Source organism: Neopsephotus bourkii, unplaced genomic scaffold (genome assembly GCF_033783945.1).
Source record: "Neopsephotus bourkii isolate Nb327-2 ecotype Australia unplaced genomic scaffold, CSIRO-AGI_Nbou_v1 NB_1663, whole genome shotgun sequence".
Lineage (NCBI taxonomy): Eukaryota > Metazoa > Chordata > Aves > Psittaciformes > Psittacidae > Neopsephotus > Neopsephotus bourkii.
The window spans coordinates 6,868,475-6,892,230 of NW_026902137.1; the positions used below are offsets into that span (position 1 = coordinate 6,868,475).

Consider the following 23,756-nt stretch of genomic DNA (forward strand, 5'->3'; position numbering starts at 1 on the left):
AATCATTCTCAAGCCTAAGATGTCAGTGCAGGGGTGCTGTGGCTGTCCTGCTGTCCCTATGGGTGGCAGTCCTACCATCCCTGTGGGTGCTGCTGGTGACTCAGGGCTGTGCTTGCTGCTGTTTGCTTTGGGGCCCGTCCCTGCCAGCACCGGGTGTCAGCTTAAACTGAAACCTAAGCAGGCTCAGCCGGAGCAGTGCCAGGGCACGGGGTCAGTAGGAAAGGAGAGGGGAAGGAACCTGGCTGGGGGAGGACTGGTTCTGAGGAGCAGGGGGCTTGTGCTGCAAAACACAGCCTGCTCTGGCACATATGGGTTGCTGGTGTGCTCAGACTGGTACTGGGATGGGGTTTGTGGTACCTCTGCCGAGCAAGTGTCAGCTCTTACTGCTGCAGTCTAGGAATGGATGCCCTTCTGCAGGCCTGCAGCTTAGTTTTCCTGTTATAATAGTATTTCCTAATTCAATCTCCCTGGCTCGGAAGCAGAATGTACAGTTGTTTAAGCTGCAGTGCTGCATTACAGTCTGCATCATCAAGTCTAGCTGGGTATGGTCCTCAATAATTAACCAGCTGGGTTTCTAAATAGCCTTACACCTCCACTTCCCAAGTCCGTGTCCTTCCTGCCTCCACCAGATAACGAAGGCATGTGTGATCTGGGGATCCTCCAGACAGGAGGGAGCTGAAACCAAGCAGGAGGCAGGGAATGGTTGCAGAAGACTCCTGTTTCTCTTTCTGATGGTCATGGAAATGCTCTTTTTTCTTTCCCCTGCAGTGAACACCTACCTCTTCATGATGCAAGCCCGAGGCATCATGATCCGTGAGAACATGCGAACAATAGGAGCTCAGGTGTACGAGCAGGTGGTCCGCAGTGCCTATGCCAAGAGGAACAGCAGCGTGAATGACTCAGGTATTCCTTGAGTAATTGTCATTTTGATCAAAGGTTCCATTTCCTTCCAACCTGGAAATCAGGTTGACCTGAACCACTCTTGCTTGAAGGGATTAATTCGTGGTGGTAAATGCAGGGTGAGAACTTTGGCTTCCTTTTTATTTTTGATACGTATGAATAGATATTACAAATAACATAAATGCCTATTATACATGTAATTAATGTGTATATATGCTATGTATAAAGGCTGTATTAATAGAATAAAATTTCTTTATATGAATTATAATTATCTTCTTTATATATATATAAAATTCAAATGCTTCTAACTTGGACAAGGGGTAAAAACCTTGAAAGGTCTCAAATGATGGGATGTTGAGCTGAAATTGCTTTCCAGCAGTTCTATTTGTTAGCTTCAACCAGTCTGAGGGTAAATACTTTCAAATTCAGTTTCATCTGTAAAAAGTCACTTCCCAGGCACATGCATGTGCAGAGCTCTGGCTCTATGCGCATGGAGAAGCCTGTGCTCATACGCTTCGCTCTTCCCATGCAAGGATGAACAGAGATGACTTGGCTGGAGATCTGCCACAAATAATACATTAAACTTGGGCAGAATGCAGGGAGTGGAGTCCCAGGCTCCCACTCCCAGGCTGTTCATCATCCAGAATACAAAGCTCATAACAGGGTTACAAGTTTTGGTGTAAATATGGTACCGTGAAGCATAAATGCCCGTGGCTGCGTAAGCTGGGCTGAGGCATTGCCTTTGGGCTGGTGTGACACCAAGCGTGCACCTCCCCTGCTGACATGTCACCGGAGCATCCTGCTGGTGCAGTTGGCATCAGGGAGCTCAGCTCCTCCACTGTACGGATTCCTCAGCAGGGGCTGATAGGGTTTTACAGAGCAGGATTATTTCCTTATTAACAGCAGAGCACGAGCTGTGTCCTTGCTGCCCAGCACACAGAGGAGCAGTGATGTGGCCGCCAGTTCAGCTGTACTCTGACAGGGATGGGCACGGGAGGGGAATTATCAACTTGCACAAGAGATTGACACCCAGGGTCACCTCCTCTCCCTGCTGAAGCTGGCCGGGACTGCCATTCTGAGCTATTTTTAAGGCTGGAAACATCACGTAAAGCAGATGCAGGGTGAGGAAGTGGCTGAGCCCCTGAAGGGAGGAGGGTTGGGCACTGCACTGCTACTGCTTGTGGTGGTGAGAGTCAAGAGCTGTCCTGCTGTGGTCTGGACCCTCAGGGCTCTGAGACCTCCAAAAACCTGCCTGCAGCAGACAGGGAAGTGGTTACCATGTTAGTATCCGCAATGCCAGTACTGCTGCAACTGAAAATAACTGGCTTTGCTTGAGTCTCATCTCCATCCCAGCTCTGGCATGGGCTGATACCTATCCTGCCCCAAGAACTCCAGCTGCAAGGATGTTTTTGACATATACAAGCGCTATGCACCATCCTTGGGTGACCTTCCCTGGCAGGCAGGTCAAAGCAGCAGGCACATGATGGATGGTGGTGACATCTGGAAGGCACATGGCACTGTGACTGATAACTATACTAACACCAGGATCAGTATCTTCCCTCCTTGACTCTGTTTTCAGGAGGCTTAGTGGGATCTGAGTGATGGAACTGACTGGTGTGTGCATCCTTCCCCAGTGCGATGGCCAGGATAGGAAGCCCACATGGTATGGCTGCAGGGGGAACCCAGCCAAAGGCATTGACTGCCCCAGCAGTTGCCCCTGTCCTACCCTGTGGGCAGCACTGGGTGTCCATCCCTGCATTCCCTTCACTCTTCAAAGAGAGGCGTGCAGAGGAAGGACAGGGATGCTGCTGCTGGGAGTGCTCTGGGAAGGGTCACAAACCAGCTTGGGCAGAAGATACTGCGGCCCCTCTCTAGCTGTCCCTGTTCCAGCTGCATGGGAACACTGGGAAGCTGGTGGCTGATGCTTTCTGAGCTGCAACCTTTCCCATACATCATGTGCGCTGTTCTTTGTGCAGTGCTGCCGTGTGCATGTGTCCTCCTGGGACCTTAATTTCTGGCAGATTCCTTAAAAATGCAGTATCCCACTGTGAATGGCAAGGTGACCGAGCACAGGGCGCTTGTCCCCATCCATCTGCATTTGTTCTTTGCCCTTAGCTTTTTTCCTGGAGACCTATTACTGAATCTATTAGCAAATGCTGGAAAAGTTATAAATTACTTCCTCATTTTAACACAACTTTGCAGCATTTGCTAATAGATTCAGTAATAGGTTTCCTGTTCAGTGAGCCAAGAGGGATCCCTTCTGTGCTTTTGCAAGCAAAAAAGGCAGCCCTTGGTGCAAAAAAGGAGAGCTGAGCTTCACTGTAAATTATCCATTGGGCTAGGTATTGAGAGCGTGCTCTAGTGATAGGGATTTAATGGGAATCTGGTGATTAAAATATAGAGCAGTATCAAGCATCCAAAACAGTATCTGTCACACTTGGAAAGCCCTTAGGTTCTGTTTACAAGTCCATCTTGAGTCTTGAGATAGTTTGTGTACAACTTACTAGAATGGATAAGCGGTATTAATGATGTGATTACTAGCACAATAAAGCAAGCTGGAATATCAGACCAGCAGTGACTTGTCCCAGTTGATTTAAATGAAAGATTCTTGACCTTGCAGGTAAAGGCAACCCTCCCTGCTTTGCTTTGAAGGGTGAAATTGTCACTAGATTATTTTTTCTTGATACATCATTAATATGGCTATTAAATGCAGCAGCCTTTCTGCTATGGAAAATATACTGTGCTTACGCAATTACTTAAATGTCTATATCCTTACATATGACTTGGGTTCTTAGCTCTTAAGCTTAGCAGATTCATTCACCTCATTACACTGTAATTCTGGGTTTATTAAATTGCTCTGGGGATAAAATATGTGAAACCTTTTTGCTATCAATATGTTCTTGAAACTAAGTGTGAGATGAATGGAAAGGTTATAGCTGCTGGGTAAAAGAAAAAAACCGAATTTCGCACTGGGTTCAGTAAAATAACTTAATCTGGCTACTTCCTGTAAATCATAGAATGGTTTAGGTTGGAAAGGACCTTAAGATCATCCAGTTCCATCTCGACTCTTTACTGATGGGTCACTTGCAATCCTTGTGCCCAAGGCTTTGCAGAGCTGCCCGGGCAGCTCTCAGGGTGTGATGGGGTGGACACTACACCTTCTTTTGTCTCCGTGGGCCTGAACACCAGCCCATGAGAAACTGGGGCTGTTCTTGCTTTGAGTCAGCATGGTGAATGTCAGCCCCATGGCATGCTTCTGCAGCTAGCTGCTGCAGGAATGCCTGCGCATGGTAGGGTAGTTGGAAAGGAGGAGAGCACCTTGTTCTGGTAGCTGCCTGTGATGGGACTGGGTGGCTCAGCTGTAAATGGCTGCTTTCCAGGACCTCTGCGGGGTGTAAGGTTGGTGCTGGTGCTGTGGACCTAAAGGCCAACCCTCTGCAAAGCACCTGATGCTTGGAGAAAGTGGAGAGGCAGCATCTTTCTGTAGCAGCTGGTGCAGGGAACTTAATTGTAGTGCCTAAAATGAAGTCGTGCTTGACTAAGATGTGTTATGCAAAGCTGCAACTTAACCATGAACTTCTGCTTTCTATAGTAACGTAAAAACCTCCTGAAGACATTTACAGGTGTAAGAGGCTGGAATGGTTTTGCCTAGGAGGAAAAAGGATGCAGAGGAATGAGGGTACTGGAGAAATATGGAAGTATGCTGTGCTGGGCTCCTCTGCTCTTGCACAATACAAGCTGGAGGAGAGGCTGTGTGTAACATGATAGTTTTCATTGATCTTTCGAGGAGGATGCAAGGCAGGATTTCCCTGTGCAGGCTGCTGCACTGACACTCCTTACTGGCACTGGGACTTGGAAAAGACCCACTGGAGGAGCACGTTCCCTTTCACTGTGCCATGGTCCTTCAGGGACAAGGTGCTAAGTAGCTTTTCCTTCCAAGTGCCATGTGCTCCTTTGCTTTGAGCTGTTTGTGATACCTAAAGGTAACATTGAAAGTTCTTCCTTAGGTCAGAAAACGTGAAGCCTGAATTGCAAGTCCAGATAGAGCTCACGCTGCATGGGGACACCCCATGCTGCTGGGGACATCCTCAGCCATGGATGCATTTGCAGGCTGCTCACACAGGGAGGTGGCTGGAAATAACAAAGACCTGCAGCTCAAAAGTAAACTTGTTTTAAATCTTCCCTTTTTGTTCCCCATCCCCCAGATTATCCTCTTGACCTGAACCACAATGACACCTTTCTGCAAGCCACAACGTTTCTTCCTGAAGACTTTACCTACTTCCCCAACCACACCTGTCCTGAGAGGCTCCCTTCTATGAGTGAGTAGCATCCCAGTGGCCTTGTACCCCTTTCCTGCTCCCTATGGCTTCAGAGGGCACATTGTGGCATTCCCCAGCTCACCAGCATTGCACCTTTCCCTGCCAGCTCCTGGAGATGAATGGGAGTGCTGTTTGGAGCCTGGTCCCCTATGGGAAACTCATTGTTTACCCACTCACACTAATCCCTGCTATGTTGGAGGCAGGTCTCACTGCTGAAGCAGGAGCCCATTGATCAGCAAACACTGTGAGCTGGTGCAAAGGCTCTGCCAGCCCTTTTCCGGGGCAGTGGTGCCCCCTCGGCAGTGCTGCTGGTCCCAGTTCTGAGCTGTCCTGGTACAGCTGGGCAGGGGTGATGCAGGACATGGGGCTGGATCCACCCCAGAGAGAACTGCAGCTGGGAGAAATGCTTCCACCAAAGCAAAACTGCAGTGGAAAATCGGGCTCCCTGCTGGGGTGTGGAGGTTTGTATGTGCTGGAAAACTGTATGCAGGTGTAGAAGGGTGCCCTGGCCAGTGTGGGTCTTTGATGGAAGAACTGCATCCAACAGCGGTCGCAAGGCTGAACAGAGCCCATCTGCTGAGGAGATGAAGGTGTTGCAAGTCATGCCAGCAGCATTTCCTATTCATTTTTGTTGGTGCTTGGGGAAAAGAAGAGGCTGTCTGCATTCAGTGGTGGGGCTAGAGGACAGGGATGCAGCAATGTTCTGTCCCAAGCAGGCACAAGCTGCCTCAGGACCACAGCAGCTCCTGACCCCCTCTTCTGCTTCTCCCCGCTGTGTTGCAGAGGGCCCCATTGATGTAAATATGAGCGAGATCACGATGGAGGATATCCACCAGTTCTTCTCAAAAGACCCTTCCATCAAGCTGGGAGGCCACTGGAAGCCGAGCGACTGCCTGCCTCGCTGGAAGGTAATGGGGAGCTGGGCAGCCCCATGTCACTGTTGAGCCCAAGGGAACAGAGAGCCCTGGGTGGGGATGGAAAGACATTACTGGGAACATCTCTGTACTGCAGCTTCAGAGTAAAGAATATAAGGATCTTGGAAGTGTGGAGCTGCAGTGCCTAGGGAGGAAACGCTGAATTCAAGGGCTCTTTTGTGATGCATGAGTCAGCTCTGAGTTTCTGCAGGGACTATGAAGGAGCCAGGCAGCAAGCTCCTCCCTGCTTCCCTGCTGCTGGCCCTCCATTGACTCTGCTGCCCTAATCCTGGGTAGGATTTGACCCAGAGAGGCAAGGTGGCAGTGTGGGAGACTCCTGACCCCCAGAGGAAGGTGGCTTAGGGCAGCGTGGTAGCAGGTCTTGGCCTCGTCAGAAGGTGAGGAGCTGTGGGTCTCCCTTCCACTCAATGTTGCATTGAATTTCCCCAAAGCGGTAGTTTCCCCAAAAGTGACTAGGAAATCCATGTTGTGGGGGTTGGAAGGGTTTGATGCTGCTAAGCCCTACATGGAAGAGCTGAGACACCGTGGTTAGTGCTGCTCCTGTAACACCACACCAGCCAGTCCCGGGGGTTGCTGGGCAGCAGGAGCAGCTGGTTCGGTGCAGTAAGAGCCGTGTTCTCTCCCTGTCAGGTGGCGATCCTGATCCCATTCCGCAATCGATACGAGCATCTTCCTGTCCTCTTCAAGCACCTTATTCCCATGCTGCAGCGGCAACGTTTACAGTTCGCCTTTTACGTCGTGGAACAAGTGAGTGAGCCCTGGGGGGCTGGAGCAGCAGCCGCTGGGGCACGGATGTGCTGTGCTAAAGAAGTGCCTGCCAAAGCTGCAGGTACAGCTCTGCCCTGTGTGCCGAGGAGGTTACCTGCCAGATCATTCGACCCTTGGCAGGTTCAGGGTTCATGTTGCCATGTGTAAGTTGTCCCATTCTGCATAGAAGTGGCACAGCTGAGAGGTGTGCCCCAAAATGACTGGTTTTACCTAAGAAATTATGTAAAAAATGGATAATTTTGGGGTTGTTTTTTTTTTTTTTGTTTATCCTGTATTGGAGCAGATGTTTTTAAAAAAGACAACTGTGATCCAGGTGTTTGCAGTTTAAATAGTGTGCTATTTTTGTATATCTCTAGTAGTTCTGGGGAGCATCCCATAGGCATAGAAATGGCTTGACCAGGGTTAGGCAATTCTTGTCTGGCCAGTTTCTAGATGACCTTCATGAATGTAAAACATAAGGCAGTCACTTGATGTGTATGTGAACCTGTCACTTCTGCTGTCTGGCTTCATCCACCCAGTAGATGTTTCTCCATATCTAGCTCATCTTAAAAAGATGGATCAAAAACGGGTTGCTTTGTTTAAGTGTCCAAGTAATAGGACTTTAGCATCTTTATTTTTGCTCCTGCTCAGTAAATTGAATCCTGGTTGATCTTGCCAGTCTGTCCCAGTACATCATTTGCTTTTGTGGCACCAGTGTGGGAGCTGGTTGCCCTCTGCGGCTTTCTAGACAAGGCTGAGAATGCAAATGCAGAGCACAAACTGCACGGGACTCCCCTTGAGAAGGAACTTTCTTCCTCCTAGGCTGGAAACCAACCCTTTAACCGTGCCATGCTCTTCAACGTTGGCTTTCGGGAAGCAATGAAGGACTTGGATTGGGACTGTCTCATCTTTCACGATGTGGACCACATACCAGAAAATGACCGTAACTATTATGGGTGTGGACAGATGCCGAGGCACTTTGCAGCCAAGCTGGATAAGTACATGTATCTGTAAGCACTGTTCTTCCTCCCCACTACCATAACAGCTAAGGAGCCAGTGTTAGATTCTGGTTCTTTAAAGGTGAAAGACTAATCTCTGTTTGCTTCTGGGGCTTTGTGTGAAGTGAGCATGAGAGGGGAATAGAAGAAAGCTTCCTCACAGCTCAGGCTTCCCCCATTGCAGGTGGGAGAGCTGCAGCCCTGGTAGGCTTTGCCCTAACCCCTTCTTTCCTACTTAGGCTCCCTTACAACGAGTTCTTCGGTGGGGTGAGCGGCCTGACTGTTGAGCAGTTTCAGAAGATCAACGGTTTCCCTAATGCCTTCTGGGGCTGGGGTGGTGAAGATGATGACCTCTGGAACAGGTACGTGAGCTCGTTCCTGAGCTCTGCTTCTGAGGGTGGTTCTGTGAGCCAGCCCAGCTGCAGTGTCTTGGAGGGAACAGGGCCTGCTCCAGGCGGTACATGGGAAGCAAACAGAGAAGTGCTGGTTGGGAAATTACTGTCTCTGTCTGCAGTATCCCACGCTGCTGAGCTCAGGCTGATCTTAGTTGAGCTGAAGCTTGGAGGTGCCAAGTGTGACTTGCCCAGAGCCCAGGCTGGAATGGGGAGGTTTGCATAAGGATAAGCTTATCTGCTGGGTGGAAAGGCAAAGCTGCTGTTGGAGCCCTGTGTGCATGAACTGTGCAGCCCTGGCAAGTGCTGATGACACAGCAAGTGCAATGACTGATTCCTATGTTCTGTTTATTCCTCCCCTTTCTAACGCAGAGTGCAGTATGCAGGCTACTCGGTGACTCGACCAGAAGGAGACACAGGGAAATATAAATCAATTCCCCACCATCATCGGGGAGAAGTGCAGTTCCTAGGAAGGCAAGTACATTATTTTTAAGAACCCCAAAGCTCTTTGCAAAGAATCTGTACCAGCTACAAGGCAGCTGTTTGAGGGCAGTAACAGCCTTAACTCATGAGGGAAACTTAACTGCAGGGAGATGGAGACAGAGTGCTGCCTGGATTACTCCATCCTTTCATTTCATACCCTGTATCCCTCTGATGAGAGGTCCTTGAATCCCTGGAAGTTTTCAAGGTCAGGTTGGTCAGGGCTCGGAGCAACCTGCTCTAGTGTAAGGTGTCCCTGCTCATGGCAGGGGGCTGGAACTGGATGAGCTTTAAGGTCCCTTCCAACCCAAACCATTCGATAATGATGGTGTATGCAGACAGGGAGATGGCAGCAGCTCTGACACACTTCCACTGCAGTGCTGAGATGGAGCAACTCATCCCTCTCCATTCTTCTGTTCCTGCCTCTTGGCCCCCAATCAGGGTGGGTGTACAGAGCCCCTGCATTCAGGCTTTGCTCTTTTGCAAGACTCTGGACATCCATCAGGAGCAGTGACTGTCCCCTGTGCCTAAGGAGCACAAGTACTGTGTGTGTTTAGTCTTTTCTCTCAAAAAGCTATGTTCTCTCTGGAGCTTTCCAGGAGGGTTCTGACCCCTTTTGTCAGGAGGTTGCTTTGGAGGGTGCAGAGATTGGTTGCGTGACTGGGAACCTTGGTAGAATTTGAGTTGCAGAATCATAGAATAGTTAGGGTTGGAAAGGACCTTAAGATCATCAGTTCCAACTCCCCTGCCATGGGCAGGGACATCTCACACTAAACCATCTTGCCCAAGGCCTTGTCCAACCTGGCCTTGAACACTGCCAGGGATGGAGCATTCACAACTTCCCTGGGCAACCCATTCCAGTGCCTCACCACCCTAACAGGAGAGAATTTCTTCCTTATATCCAATCTAAACTTCCCCTGTTTAAGTTTTAACCCATTACCCCTTGTCCTGTCACTACAGTCCCTAATGAAGAGTCCCTCCCAAGCATCCCTATAGGCCCCCTTCAGATACTGGAAGGCTGCTATGAGGTCTCCACGCAGCCTTCTCCAGGCTGAACAGCCCCAACTTTCTCAGCCTGTCTTCATATGGGAGGTGCTCCAGCCCCTGATCATCCTCGTGGCCTCCTCTGGACTTGTTCCAATAGTTCCATGTCCTTTTTCTGTTGAGGACAGCAGAACTGCACACAATGCTCCAAGTGAGGTCTCATGAGAGCAGAGTAGAGGGGCAGGATCACCTCCCTGAACCTGCTGGTCACGCTCCTTTTGATGCAGCCCAGGATACCGTTGGCTTTCTGGGCTGCGAGCGCACACTGAAGCTGGCTCATGTTCATTTTCTCATTCACCAGCACCCCCAAGTCCTTCTCCGCAGGGCTGCTCTGAATCTCTTCTCTGCCCAGCCTGTAGCTGTGTCTGGGATTGCTCCGACCCAGGTGTAGGACCTTGCACTTGGCATGGTTAAACTTCATGAGGTTGGCATCAGCCCACCTCACAAGCGTGTCAAGTCTTGAAAACTTGGCAGCAGAGAAATACCTTTTCCACAATCAGCTGCAGGGATTGACTCTGGTGTGATGAACTATTGGACAGTGCAAGCTCTGTTCTGCAAAGGGGCTCCTGGCTGCTGCTGGTGGGAGAGACAGCAGGTAGGGTTTATGTTGCAGATACCGTTTGAGCTATCTGCTGGTCTCTTCTTACAGAAGACTCATTTTAGGGAGTTTCCATTTGAGGTTATGTCATCTTTAGCCCTAGTTTTCATTTCTGTCAGAGTGCAGCCAGAATGGGAGATGTTTCTCTCATTTCACTCTTGAAACAGAAGTTGGTTTTGGCTTAAAAAGTTGTATATGTGGTCAAACCCTTGAGGTGTGGAAGGCTGACAGTGCAGTGGATTGAGCACTTGTTCTTGATGCTTCCCTGGTCTCCTCCTGACCCTGGGCAGGAGCTCTAGTCCTATGTCAGCAGGACTTGTGGGTCAGTGCTGCAGGAGGGAGGGATCTGCAGTGAAGATAGGCAAGGCAGTGGTTCTCCCCAGTGAGGCTGACCTGTGTCACTGGGTGCTTCTGCCTCCACTGCTGTGTCTGGAGCCTGACACCCAGCCTAGGCAAGGTTTGGCAATAGATAATCCTCTGAGTTGTGCCTCCTGAAATCTCTGCTCCCCTCTGCTCTGCCTTTAGCCATGGGCAAGTGCTAACTGCTGCCATCTGGAAGTCTACTGCTTCTCCCACCCAAGCAGGGAGACCCAAAACTCATCCATGGAGGAGGAAAGTGTTCATCCATCAAGACACCAAGTGTCCTGCTTGTGTTCTGATGCTGTGACTTCTTTGAAACTGGCTTTGGCACTTCCCTCTTTGCTGTCACCCAGCATCTTCCTTTTCCTTCTGGCATATCCCTTCCCTGTCTCAGCTCAGTTCCCACTTGCACTGGTGATGCCTATATTTGTGCTTATTTTAGTTTGTTCCCCCCCCGCTTTAGCCCTTACATCTCATCGTGCTGCCCCTAAATTTGGTTGAGGCTGTTCTTGTGTACCAGCTGCAGTTTCCTTCCCCAAATCATCATTATTCTAGTTTTACTTCCTCGTCCCCCATCACCTGACTAAAACCATTGAGTTTTGCTCTTGTTTGTGATCCAGTTGCTAAAAAATGGAAAGGTCCACATCACCCCTCACCTGCTTTGTGGTGAGGGTTCAACAGGACCCCCTGAGCTCACCCCACTCCTAGGAATGGGACCCACAGGGCTTGGGCTGGAGTTACAGGTTGTTTTTACAGCTGGATGCTGGCAGGACAGAGCATTTTGCTCTTCATCAGGTGATGAACTGTACTTTTCCAAACTTTGGGATATTTAATATAGATACTCCATGTAGAAAATGTGACATTTATCTTTATTAAGGGCTCTGAAATTTGTTTTGTAGCTGCTGTTGGGACTGACTGTTAAGGGGTGTTTTAGTAGCATTGGAAGGACCTTGCAGGCCTGTGGGATATGTGGAAGTGACTCTGGGCTCTGGTTCTCATTGCATAGGTATGCCTTGCTGAGGAAGTCGAAAGAAAGACAAGCCCTGGACGGCCTCAATAACTTGAACTACTTTCCAAACGTCACGTATGACGCCTTGTATAAGAACATCACTGTTAACCTGACACCGGAGCTGGCTCTGGTGACCGAATATTAAGAGGAGAAAATAACTTTGCTCTGCCCTTCACCACGAAAGCACCACGCTAGACTTCCTTTTCCAAGGGTTATCGAGGACAAGCAACACTTTGCCTAATGAAGGATCACAGTATTTTGGAGAACAAGGCTGAAAGTGCACGCACAAATTGCCCTAGCTGTACCAATCCAGCCCGATACTCATGCAGCAAGCTCAGCAGTCTCTTTCTTCCTCCACTTGCTTTCTGGGTTTCAGGACAACGGTTTGACCTGCTGCTCTTGTGTCCTCCACATTCCTCCTCCAGCAATCTCTGGCACTGGGACTCACCTCGGATGTGCTTTCTCCTCTGGGAAGCAGCTCAGCTGAGGGACTCCAGCTTCTCCATAGTGAACGTCAGGAGCCATTCAGTCAGCAGCTGCCCCGGTGGGAGATCAAATGACTTCTGATATCATTCTTCTATGTCTGTGCGGTTTTTTAAATGACCTGCTTGAAGTATATACAACAGAATCGCTTCTTAAAGAAGTGTAAGTGTAAATATGCTGTGTAAATTGCCCCTTTTAATTTTTCTCCTATGGCTCAAGTCCAAGCTAGAGGTTTACATACGGTCACTCATTTTAGTCCTGAATTCTGCAAACACTTGTGTGTGCATCACTGTACTTGTACAAGGTGTTCCCTTTTAAGCCAGTGAGGCTGCTTGCATGACTAAATCTGTGCATATGCAGCAATGTTTGTGGGACAGGGCCCTAAACTTTCCAGTGTAGCAGATGAGAAACACAGCCATGTCATCGCTCATTCCAGAAACCACGGGGGTGGCTTTTTCCAGGGAGAGTGAGGAGATGGGAATATTTATGATAAACCTCCCCTTTCTGTCACTTCTGCAACATGATGTGCAAATGAATCCAAAAGCCATATGGGATAAAATCTCTTGCCTGTTGCTCTTTACCCCATGGATGGTGAATGTGAGCTTGGCAGACTACTCGAGCTCACATCCATGCTGCCACAGGAAGCACAGCCCCTGTGCTGGCTGCTCCTGCCCATGTGCCATTCTTGGGATGGGGCACTGAGCCTTCCCCAGCCCAACAGCACCCTACTATTGCTCCTACAATACAATGGTACAGTTTTAGAAGTCGTTTTAGCCTGTATTTAGTGTGTAAGTCCAGCAGCACACCGAGGTGCTGTCGGAGCCAGGCAGTGCACTTGGTTATCACCACTGGCACAGCAGTGCTGGCACAGGCGCAGCCCATGGGGCAGGTTGTCACAGGTTAGTGGGAGCGAGAGAAATGAAGGACATGTGCATCAAGCTAGTGGAAACATGAGGACCAGGAACCAGAGAGCTTGGTCTGACACCCATCCAAACTGGAGCGCCCCCTGCCTTCTCCCATCTGCCATCCCCTCCTGCCCTGTGCTGCTGTGGGTAGCTGGGCTCCAGGCTTTCCTCCCCACTGACACTCAATCCAGTCCTTACACAGACCAACACAGTCACTTTTACTGGACCTCTCTGACTTAAAAGTAAATACATTGGGGGTTGCTTTTTAATTTGTGTTTATACATAACAGTGGTGAGTACTTAACCTCCAAAGTACTTTAACTTTCTTTTAATTGCGTTGTTTGCCTTCGGTTTCCTGCTCATGGTTTACATTGTTTTCTCAGTTCCATGGACGTATGATCCCCATACGCATCTGTTGTGGGTGTGACTGCCCAGGGCATTCCTAACCTGTATCCAGAAAACATTAGTTTAGAAAACACGAGTGAGTTCTTGTGTAGATCCTTATCGGCCGGTATGAGAGGACAGCAAGCCTGCCCTTGGAAAGTGCTGATAAGTTTGTAACTTAGGTTTTAAAGTCTTTGAATTTACATGTGCTTTAAACTCGTTTCCCGAGGGGATTCAACCTGGTTATTTATAGGCAGAGGTGAGGATTTGCTTTTTATGGCGCATATAGCAATACTTTTGCTTCTGAATCTCGATCTCTAATTCACGTGGACCCTTTTCAGATGCTGAACCCGCGTTGCTCTGCTCCTCTCTTCTTTCATCTTGAGACCTTGCTAGAAATCTGTCTTTGTTTAATGGTGCTTCAAACAAGGAATGTATTTCAACCAGTCCAAGTTCACTACCCCAGGAATCATGCATGTGTGTGTGAGTAGGTGTTTAAACTACCTTAGTCAGGATCCTCAGCCCTCGATGTGTACCTGACACCCATCGCACCTTGTGTTGAACAAAAAGCTGTTACCTCTGCTCAGAAATGCACTCTACGGTTGGCACGAAAGGGTCCATCCCCCCGCAGCATCCCTCTTCATAGTTCCTTTGTTCTAATCACGTTGGATTCCCCCCCCCTTTTATAAAACGTGGAATATCTGAAAATGTGCACTGTTAATCTTATCAGCTATGTCAAATACTGTATAGTAAATGTAACTGTTAAAAACATACTGTCGAGCGCATGTGCTGTTATGGTGTAGAAAACTCTCACATTAAGGAGAACCTGTACATACTCTGGCAGCTGAAATCCAACAAGGCCACTCACTCGCCCCTTCCATGTCCCCACCGTTGCTCAGCCCCGCTGCAGGGCAGGTCCTGTTCAAGGCTGATTTCTCTCTTCTTTTGTCTCTCAAATGAGCCATGTGGGGTTTATTTGCAGAACTATTTCTCGACAGTTAATAGTTGTCTGTAAAGCTCTGCTTCCCTGAAGGAGGCACCGTCAGAGCAGCAGCCACGCGCTTCGGGTCACTCACCATCAGAAGTGGCTTTAAACTCTAAAGTAGCTTTTCCATCGTCATGGCTTTCGAGCTTACCGTTCTGTTTGTAAGAGGTGCCAGGGGGACGTTTTTGCACTGAAGACTAGTGTTTGAAAACACACACACTTCTCAGCAAAGCAGTCCTTTGTGTCATTGCATTTATTTACCCATGTGTTTGTACATTTTTGTATTTGTTAATTTATGAATGATTTTTTCAGTAAAAAATACATACTCGAGAACAACGAGTGCGGTGGTTGCTGTTCTTGTAGGGGGTTGGGGGTGTGCTTTTTTGCCATAGGAGGTAAGTGCTTATTGGAGTTTGAGTGGAGAAAGGTGAGTCCCAGGTGCTGAAAGCTGGTTAGAAATGTCTCATTAGGGCTGGCCAGAAGCAAACTGAGTGCAGGATGGGGTTGCTTCCTAAGCTCTTATTACCCAGTGTATGCTAAAGCCTCTTTTCCCAGCATCTGCTTCAGTGATGGAGGGGCTGGCTGCTTTGAGGGAGGTGTGTTTAGGAAGATATTTGGCTGAAGGTGGTGCAGGGCTCGATGATGTTGATGGGGAGGGCTGGAGATGAGGTATTTTGATCAATAAACCCAGGCACACAGACAAGCATCCTTGTAGCAGCTCTAAAATATCTTTCTCCTGCCCGGCAGCATACAGGCATGCTAGAATAAATAGCTGGCAGCCCGGGTTGTTCCAGGCCTTGCCTTTATTTAGCTCTCTGTCTTCTGGGAAGCTTCCTCCCACCCATGGCACTTGGCTGGAGCCTGTGGGGTGGCAGCATCCTTCCAGCCACTGCCACTGCCCTGGGGACAATGGCCTTGCTTCCCCCTGTGCTTGCAGGAGTGAGGGTGATGGGTTCCCATCTCGTTCCTGGCTGGGTGCTGTTGGGATTCCCTGACCCCAGTCTGGGGAGATCCCCATGGCTGTGTTCCTCCATGGACGCACCCCACCTGTGGGGCTTCATTGCCTGCATCACCCCTGAAGGGGCTGGAGGAGATCGGTGCACACAGAAGTTTGGGGTTGCCCAGTGCAGGAAAACTTGGGAAGGGTGAGGGAAGCTTCCAGCTCTCATCCCAGGTGTTCATGGACCATCGCACTGGGACAGCTGTGAAAGAAAGAGCTGGGAGTAAGCCCCTTTTTTGCATGGGCTGGGCCAGGATGATGCCCAAAGGAGGAGCCCTGTGAAGGCCTAGCATGGCACTGTAGCTCTGGCACAGCCACCAGCTATGGTAGAGCTGAGGCTTTCCTCTTGAGCACCCCATGTCTGTGGGGCAGAGGGCTCCCTGCTCAGGCTGGAAAACAGCTCAGCCTTTGCACTGCAAAATCCTCAAGATTTTATGCAGTGCATAAAAAAAGGAGCCACCAAAGCAGGGTGTTTCCTCCCACTTCTTTCTCCCCTTCATCTCCATGTGGCACAATCAACCTGCCTGCAATGGCCTGGGATGAAGCTGGACCACACTCATTCCAGGGTACCTGTGGCTGTGAGCATCCTAACCCACCCGGAGCAGCCCTGGGGGGGGTGCCCTGCCCAGGAGCTGCTGGAAAGGCTGGGCAGGAGTTTCTGTCCTGTTCATGTGTGTTTCTATGGCACCCATCCCATGTGAGCTGAGGAGCGGCAGAGGCTAATGAAGCTTTGCATCCATCCCTTCCCCTTCGGAGCACCTTGCTCTAGAAATGAGGGTTTTTCCGAACATCAGATAAATATCACAGAAGCCATAATGACCTTTTACCCCCAAGGATTCATGTAGTGTAAATGTTTCCTCCCGGAGGTGGCTTTTTATAGGCACCAGAGCAGGGGTGGCTGCGCCCTTGTAACAAAAGATGGGGCTATGAAAATGAGTTTCTTCCCTTTCAGGGTTAGTGATTTCCTCCCTGGAGCAGGTGGGTAGGAGCCAGGGCCATGAATCACTGTGCTCAAGCTTCCTGCCAAGGTGCCGTGTCTCCTGTGTTGGCCTCTCTCCCCACACAGAGGGAAGGATGCTGCTCCCACTGGGCATGGCCCCCTGAGCCTGGGGGTTTGCTGCTCCAGGCACATTTCCCATGGGAAGGGCAAGGTGCCCCTGGTGCTTGTTCTTCCCACAGGTGAGCAGTGTGGCAACATTGACTGTTATTTAAGGACTCTTATTAGGCAAGAGGTGAGGGGAGAAGAGGGCAGGAGGAGCAGGGTCATGGAGGATTAACTGTGGCTTTCAGGCAGCTGCCCTCAGTAAACCCTGCTGGGGAGGACTGCCCAAAGAACGCCTTCCCTCTCAAGGACTCTCCCAGGTACACAGCCAAGAGCTGCCCTGCTCCTCTCCCACGGTCAGTAGCAATAGCTCAGCCCCATGGCAATGTCTGCTGCACTGCTGCCTGCCCTTAGCATCTTCTCTCCCACCATCCATCGTGTCCCCTTTGCCAACCGGCCACCCTGCTGTGCCCCCAGCAGCACCCACTGAGGCAAGGAGCCTTGGTGATGGTCCTCCAGGGATTAGGGCATCCCTTGGGGTATGGAAGCCCCTTCCTGTGCTCCCTGGGGGGCAGGAGAGCCCCCAGCCCTGCTCCTGTGCAGCAGCTTGGCTGCTGGAGGGCATCAGGCCAGGGCTGGGCAGTGTTGATCTGCAGGCTGTGTTGTGTGGGGAGCAATGAGCAGTGCCACAGGGGCTGGTCCATGCCATGGCCCCCAGGCTCTGCATCAGTGGTGACGGCAGTGTGTGTGCCTGCGAATTGCTCTTGGATAAGAGAACAGCAAAAAGAGGAAAAACCGATAACAATCACCTGGGTGAAGCAAGAGCAAACAACTGCCCTGTGAGCCACGGGGGCTGGGGCTGGTCCTTTACCCTCACTGACACAGCGGATGCCACCCACTCCAGCGCTGGTGGGGATGAAGGGTGAGTGGGTGTGAGGTTGAGTCAAACAGGCAGAGCTGGTCAGCCCGGGAGAGCTGTGGGATGCCTGGACATCCAGTTGGGAAATCAGCTTTGTAAGTGCTGTCTGGAGCCACAGGGGCAGTTTCTAATGGCCATGAACGCATGGGCACGTCCAGGACTGTCTTGCACAACCGACTCCACTGCTGGGAGCTCACTGGTGCGGCAGGTTCCCAGTGAAGAGGAATGCTTCCCCCGCCATAAAACCTTGTGATAAGTGTCTTGCTCCGGGACCAACGTGAGCTGTGGTGGTGCCCCGTGACTCCCCCTCGGGATGAAGTGGGACATCCCTCCCCTGCTCTGCTATGGGAGATGTCAGAGACAGGCAGCACATCACAGTAAACCCATGGCCTCGGTGCAGTCTCTGCAGCCACATCTCGGCCATGCTGCAATCCGCATTTCCCCTCAAGGCAGGCTGGGGGTGATGCAGCCAATCTTGTGCTGCCCAGGAATCACTCCCAGGCAGCCAAGATCCAGCTTCCCTACTCCTATCCCAGCACCACTCCCCCTCTGATTGCATTTAGGCAGCTAATCATGTTATAGGGGTGATGGCTCAGGATCCATCACTGGGTATGTCTGTGCTGAAGGCTTTGTTATCAGTAACTGTCTCCAGCACATGGCTGAGACCTTATCCCTGAGCCTGAGCAGAGACCTTCATTTGACGAAGCAAATTCATTCATAATTCAGAGCTGCTGGAAACTGGTCACAGGTGACTGAACAGCCTGGAGATGCCATAACCCCACAGCCAGCCCGAGGGCAGAGGGGGATGGAGCTGCCTGTCTTTAACAGAGCTTATTTCTATTGGGGTTTAGAGCCCATGTAGAGGGGAGTCAAGGAGCCAGGGTTTACAGCAGCTCAATGAGCAGTGATTCCATCTAGCACTGGGCACACGGGGAGCTGAGGGCTCTGCCCGAGGGGAGCAGGGGGGTTACCTGAACACAGCTCAGCTTTTGCCTGAGTGAATCCCCACCAAGCTGCTCTCTGCCTCCCTGCCTGAGGTGGTCGTTAGCAATGAAAGCAACCGCACACCCTGCAGAAGGGGCTGCACCCCACCATGGAGCACACAGGATGGCTGCATCTGCTGCCCTCCTGCCAAACCTCTGCGAGCCGGACAACCCCAGGGATGGGGTAAAAAGGAAAAGCTGCAGAGATACAGCTCAGACCTAACCTGACCTGCGGGGAGGTGGCTGAGAGCAGCCCCCAAGCCCCTTCACCCAGCTGCAGCTTTGATTTCAACAGGCTGCAAATAAGCCAGTGCTTCAGGGCAACCCAGAATCGGTGCTGAGCAGTGCAGATGGGGAGAGCAATTAGCGATCCCACCTTGATGAGGAGCTGTGCCCGCAGGTCCCGTCCCACCCAGAGGGGAAGGAGTAGTGAGGCAGAGCTACACAGGATCCTGACCTGGTCCCCTCGTCCCTGGCTGGGATGCTGATGGGGCTGGGAGCATCGGGGCTGCGGACCGGGCGTGGGGGAGACCCTGAGCTGCTCAGAGGGGGGGGGGCTCGGGAGATGCTCTGCAATGGGCCGGCTGGTCTGGGGAGCGCTCAGCTCCTCCGAGCTGCGAGCGGGCCCGAGCCGCGGTGCGGGGCGGGGATGCTGCGGGGCCCGGGGATGCTGCGGGCCCGGTGCTGGCGGCAGCGCGGTCCCAAGGCCCCACCTGGCGGCGGGCTGCGGCAGGAGGGAGCCGGCACCGGCGCTGGGGACACCCCAAACCCGCGTCCCCCCGGTGATGTCGGGTAAGGATCTCCCTTTCCTTGCCCCTCCACTGGGCAGAACTGGGCCTGCGGAGGATTTTGTTGTCCTGTGACCAAGATCCGGGGAAGTTGTGTGTTGAAGAGAGATGTTTGTCCTCAAACGCCGGTACGATGTTTCCTCTTCCTTTTACCCTTCTGTTTAATCCTTTTCTCCATTAATATTTATCAACACAACGTTTTTCTTCTTTCAAACAATGCCAAAGCTAGAATAAAACGCTTTAAAGCTTGGACGTTTTCCAGCTCCCCCTTTCCTCCTTCCCTGCCTGTTTTGGCATAAACTGCAGTCTGATTTGGTATTACTCCGTAGGAACATCAGAGAAACAAGCCTAGCTCCAACGCCCTCAGCCTCCTGAGAGCTGCAAGCTCTTTGTCACGCCAGAAGATGGACACAGGGAGCTGGAGCCACTTCTTCACAGGAACGGGCTTAGAAGCCCAAGTGCTCTTGTGGCTGGTGGTGTAGTAGGGCACCACTACACACCCCTGCTCTCTGAGCCTTCAGGGCTCAGCTGTGCGCCCCATCCTGCTCATTGCACCAGTCTTTCTCAATCACCTGCCTCTGTGGTGCTCCTTCCTCTGTCTTTTAGGGGAGTGCAGCATCCATCCTCCAGGAATCACCCAGCAGAGACTTGCCTAAGCCTAGAAAGGAGCTGAAGTCCCCCATGTTCTGGTGCTCTGTTTGGGTAAACTGTTCGGCTATCAGAGGGAAACCGGGGGGAGCTGAGTCCTCTGTGGCTTTATGAGCTCTGAGTGGGCTGTGAGCTGTGCTTGTGACAGTCTGGCTGTCTGCCTGCATGGGATGTTGGGATGTACGCTGGGACAATCTGGGAAAGCATTTGGGAAAGGAGATGGGTGTTTCTGTGGTGTGCATACCCACATCAGTTCAGGCTTGGTGTCCTGGCTTCAGATACATAAACTGGGCAAAACTGGTGCAAAGTGGCTGCAGGAAGACTTTGCATTCCTGGCTGCATTTCTGCTGCAGCAAGGCTGTATGTTAGCACCCGAATACCTGAATTTCTGCTGTGCAGTGGAGAAGGAGGCTGCCATCAGCAAAGGGCATCTCTGGAAACTTCTGCCTGTGAAAAGCCAGAGCAGCAGTGGAGCTGGGAGCAGGAGGGGAGAGGCAGGGCAGAGCCCCAGCTCTGGTCCATGCAGGTGGATGTGCTTGTCTGGGCAGAGGTGAAGGAGAATACTCTCTTGATGCTCAGTGCCACCAGGTTCAGGTGCAGCCTCTCCCTAAGCAGCCGCAGGTCATCAGCACAGAACCTCAGCTGCAAACCCTTCCTTTGCTTTCACCTCCCTGTGGGATGCACGCTCTCAGTAGAGTGGGTTATGGTCACTGGGCTGTTTTAACCTAAATATTCCTTTGTTAATTTTCCTTGAAATACTGCGATTGATGTGCTTTGAGGCAGGCTTAGATCACTCAGTACATACAAAACCTGGGGAACTGGTCATTGGCCACTGTGAGCTGTTGTTGAAGCTGTTGAAGGTTGGGGCACAGCAGTCCAGGACCCGTGCATGGACCTATGCCTCAGAGCAGACCGTGCAGGTAAATGCTGGTTTCTTGGTGCTGGGCTCTCAAGACTCAGCAGCCTAAGGTACAAACCCAGGGATTTCAAAATAATGAGCATTGAATGCATTTGTTTTACTCTGTGCACAGTAGAGCTTTATTTTGGGCTGGAATCCGTTTTGAGGACAGGCTGAGTTTGAGGACCAGGGCTGAGTTTCCCACTGCACTGCCATCCCCTAGGCCAGACTGAGACCCCACAAACCAGCTGAGAAGCTCCCACTGAGAAAGAGGGAGAGGGCTCTTGCCTGCGGTGTCATTAGGAAGAAAGCAATTAAATCCTTTGAAATCATCTGCACTCTGGTTATCTGCCTTCATGATATCCCTAATTGCCAGGGAGCACCCGCTTTAATACAGGCACTGAGGCAGATTGATTCTGCATCGCGTTGGCTCTCCAGCCCTTTGTTCTGGTTTTGGTTTGACCTCAGCAAATGCATCTTCCCAGATGCCTTTGTGCTGCACAGGGGACCAGAACACTCTCTCATCACAACACAGACTTCCTCGGCTCATTCACAGCCCTGGCAGTTTGCTGGGTGTAATCTACAGACAGATGAAAGCCGCTTGATTCTTTCTAGTGCACAGCCAAGCCAAATATGAATGATTAAAGGCCCACGTGCCTTTGTAAATGCCTACATTTTAATTAAAGAGCAGCCCCCTTCTTGAGGACTTAGGCAGCTAAAGTGGCAGTGTGCTTACCAGAAGAGAATCAATTATTTATGTGATATGCTCTGCTCTTTAAATTACTTGGGTTTAATGTACTGCATAGGCACCCTGTATTGATAACAGTGCTGTTTTGCTTCCACTTAATCATCACATTTCTTCACATTTATTTATCAACAAGAACAAAAATACCCAACTCTGGCCAATCTGATACTTTGCTGCACTGCTGATGGGCTGTGTTTCCTCTCTCTTACACTGCAGTAACTGTGTTTTCACTGTCAAGAGGCTGTTTCGCAGCCAGCTGTAGTACTTGGTGCTGTGTGTGATCTGGGATGGTGGCATTTGTCACCACAGTGGTGCTGACACTGATTTGTGTTTTGCTCTCTGTGCTTTCTGGGGGCTCACCAACGGAGCTGGTGAGTTCATCTACTTACCATCTTAATAACTCCGACTCCTCTCGGGGGTTTATTTTTAGGGTAATGTGGTTTTTGGCCTCTCCTATTTCTCCTAAAGCATCCTGCAGCCGTGGCAGCAGTTCAAGGTGAATAGAAAAAGTAGCTAGAAGCCAAGGAGGAGCTGCAAAGCTGATACATGGATGCAACCAGGGGCTGGTGCGCCTCTTCCGCATGCTTTGGTTACCAATAAATCCGAGCTTTACATTCATACAACTGAATTTAGCAGAAAAGAAAACTTTTGGACAGCTTGGGACACTGTGTTTAAGGGGACTGAGTGCCTCGAGCAGAGGTGCTGCCCTGTGTCCGTGGTCTGCAGCCATTGCACGTTGTGCATGGTTTTGCCACTGTGCATAGAGCTGGTGTGGCGTGCAAGGTAAAGAGGTTTATACAACAGTGCAAGAGGTTTGTAGACCTCATGAGTAAATGCAGGCCATTCAGGTGCACATGGACGTTGTGCATAGTCTCCTGACTTCTTTAATGCAGTAAGCAAGGGAGTTGACTCTTGGTAGGATGCAACGAGCTGCTGTTAATTCCAGAACAAAGAAGGCTGTTCAACAGAAGCAGCTTAGGAGAACAGGAATTGATGGGCTGCAGGGAAGGTGTTATTGCATTACAGCCCTTTCCAAGTGCTAGGTTGTGATTGATAGCTTAATAACAGGTTTTGCTAATTTAAGGACATCAGCTGTGAGGAAATGAAGCAGAGACCTGTGAATGCTGCTGCTGGGGACACAGCATCCGGGCTGCTGTGGCCAGGAAAAGGCAAGTTGAAAACTGCTGAGTGTGCAAAGTGAGGTGATGCCAGGGGTGACAATAGGAACCTCAGCTGCCTTCTGAAATACCAGACCTAATTCCAGTCACTGCAGTGAAGACTCTGATGGCTGTAAACGGTTGCTGCGGTGTGTGTAAGAACAGTGTGAATGCACTCATGAGGTTCTCATAGAAAAATCACAGCTCTGTATGGCAGGAAGAGACATGAAGACGCACCCTAATCCATCCTCATGTACCAGGCCAAGATCAATATGTCTAGACCATCCCTGACAGATGATGAAGCACCTTGTTCTTGGAAGTCTTAATGATGTCTCCTTGGGCAATCTACCCCAGGGCTTTACTGTGCTTCTTATTTGAAGGTTTTTCCCAACAGCCATCCTAATTCTTCCATCCTTTTATTTTGTCTGGTTCTCGGCAGATATGGAAAGCAAATCATCATTCTCTTCTACAGGAATCTTTATGAATGGAAAACTGTTACCCCCATCTCCGCTCCACCTTCTCTTTTCACAAGTTAGCTGACCTGTTTCCCTCCATCTCTCCTTAGAGGCTGTTTTCTTTATCTCTGGTCACTCCTATTGCTGCATGGATGAAATGCAGACTTTCAACAGTCACACAAAAGACACTGAGCTTGGGGAAGCAGCACCACAACAGACAGACTACTGGTAGCATATGTGCGAGCCTCTGGTCTGCCCTGGTGAGGACCAGTAGTAGGTATGGAAGGAGGGGTTCATTCCCATTCCTCTGGGATGAACCCCCTGTGCACCTCACCTTCATTAAGAGCCATGTGGTTGTCCCCCCTGGGGACACACCAAGTGGGTTTTGTTGTGTTGGTGGCTCCCAGCCCCTGTGGGCCCCATCAGCTGAGAGGGTCTGAGCCTTTCTGCTGCCAGACTTGGCTTTCAGTGCCTGTATCTGTAGGCATATTTATTTAAGCTTTTTCTTCTCATTTGCTTTTCACTTCTGGAGGAAAGAGCTTTCTGTGACAAGATGAGTTGCACATTCCTTTCCCCTCCCCTT

General features: G+C 50.5%; 1 protein-coding gene across 1 annotated transcript in view; it reads left to right on the top strand.

The window, feature by feature from the left end:
• The window catches only part of B4GALT5 (beta-1,4-galactosyltransferase 5), a 38,900-nt gene extending 24,026 nt beyond the window's left edge, over window positions 1-14,874 (top strand). The window contains exons 2-9 of the mRNA XM_061375617.1: window positions 769-903; window positions 5,106-5,219; window positions 6,003-6,127; window positions 6,785-6,901; window positions 7,724-7,911; window positions 8,139-8,261; window positions 8,664-8,765; window positions 11,780-14,874. Of these exons, the coding sequence (XP_061231601.1) occupies window positions 769-903; window positions 5,106-5,219; window positions 6,003-6,127; window positions 6,785-6,901; window positions 7,724-7,911; window positions 8,139-8,261; window positions 8,664-8,765; window positions 11,780-11,927 (1,052 nt within the window). The 3' untranslated portion in view covers window positions 11,928-14,874. The remainder of the gene's footprint in view (window positions 1-768; window positions 904-5,105; window positions 5,220-6,002; window positions 6,128-6,784; window positions 6,902-7,723; window positions 7,912-8,138; window positions 8,262-8,663; window positions 8,766-11,779) is intronic.
• Window positions 14,875-23,756: the final 8,882 nt, after the last annotated feature.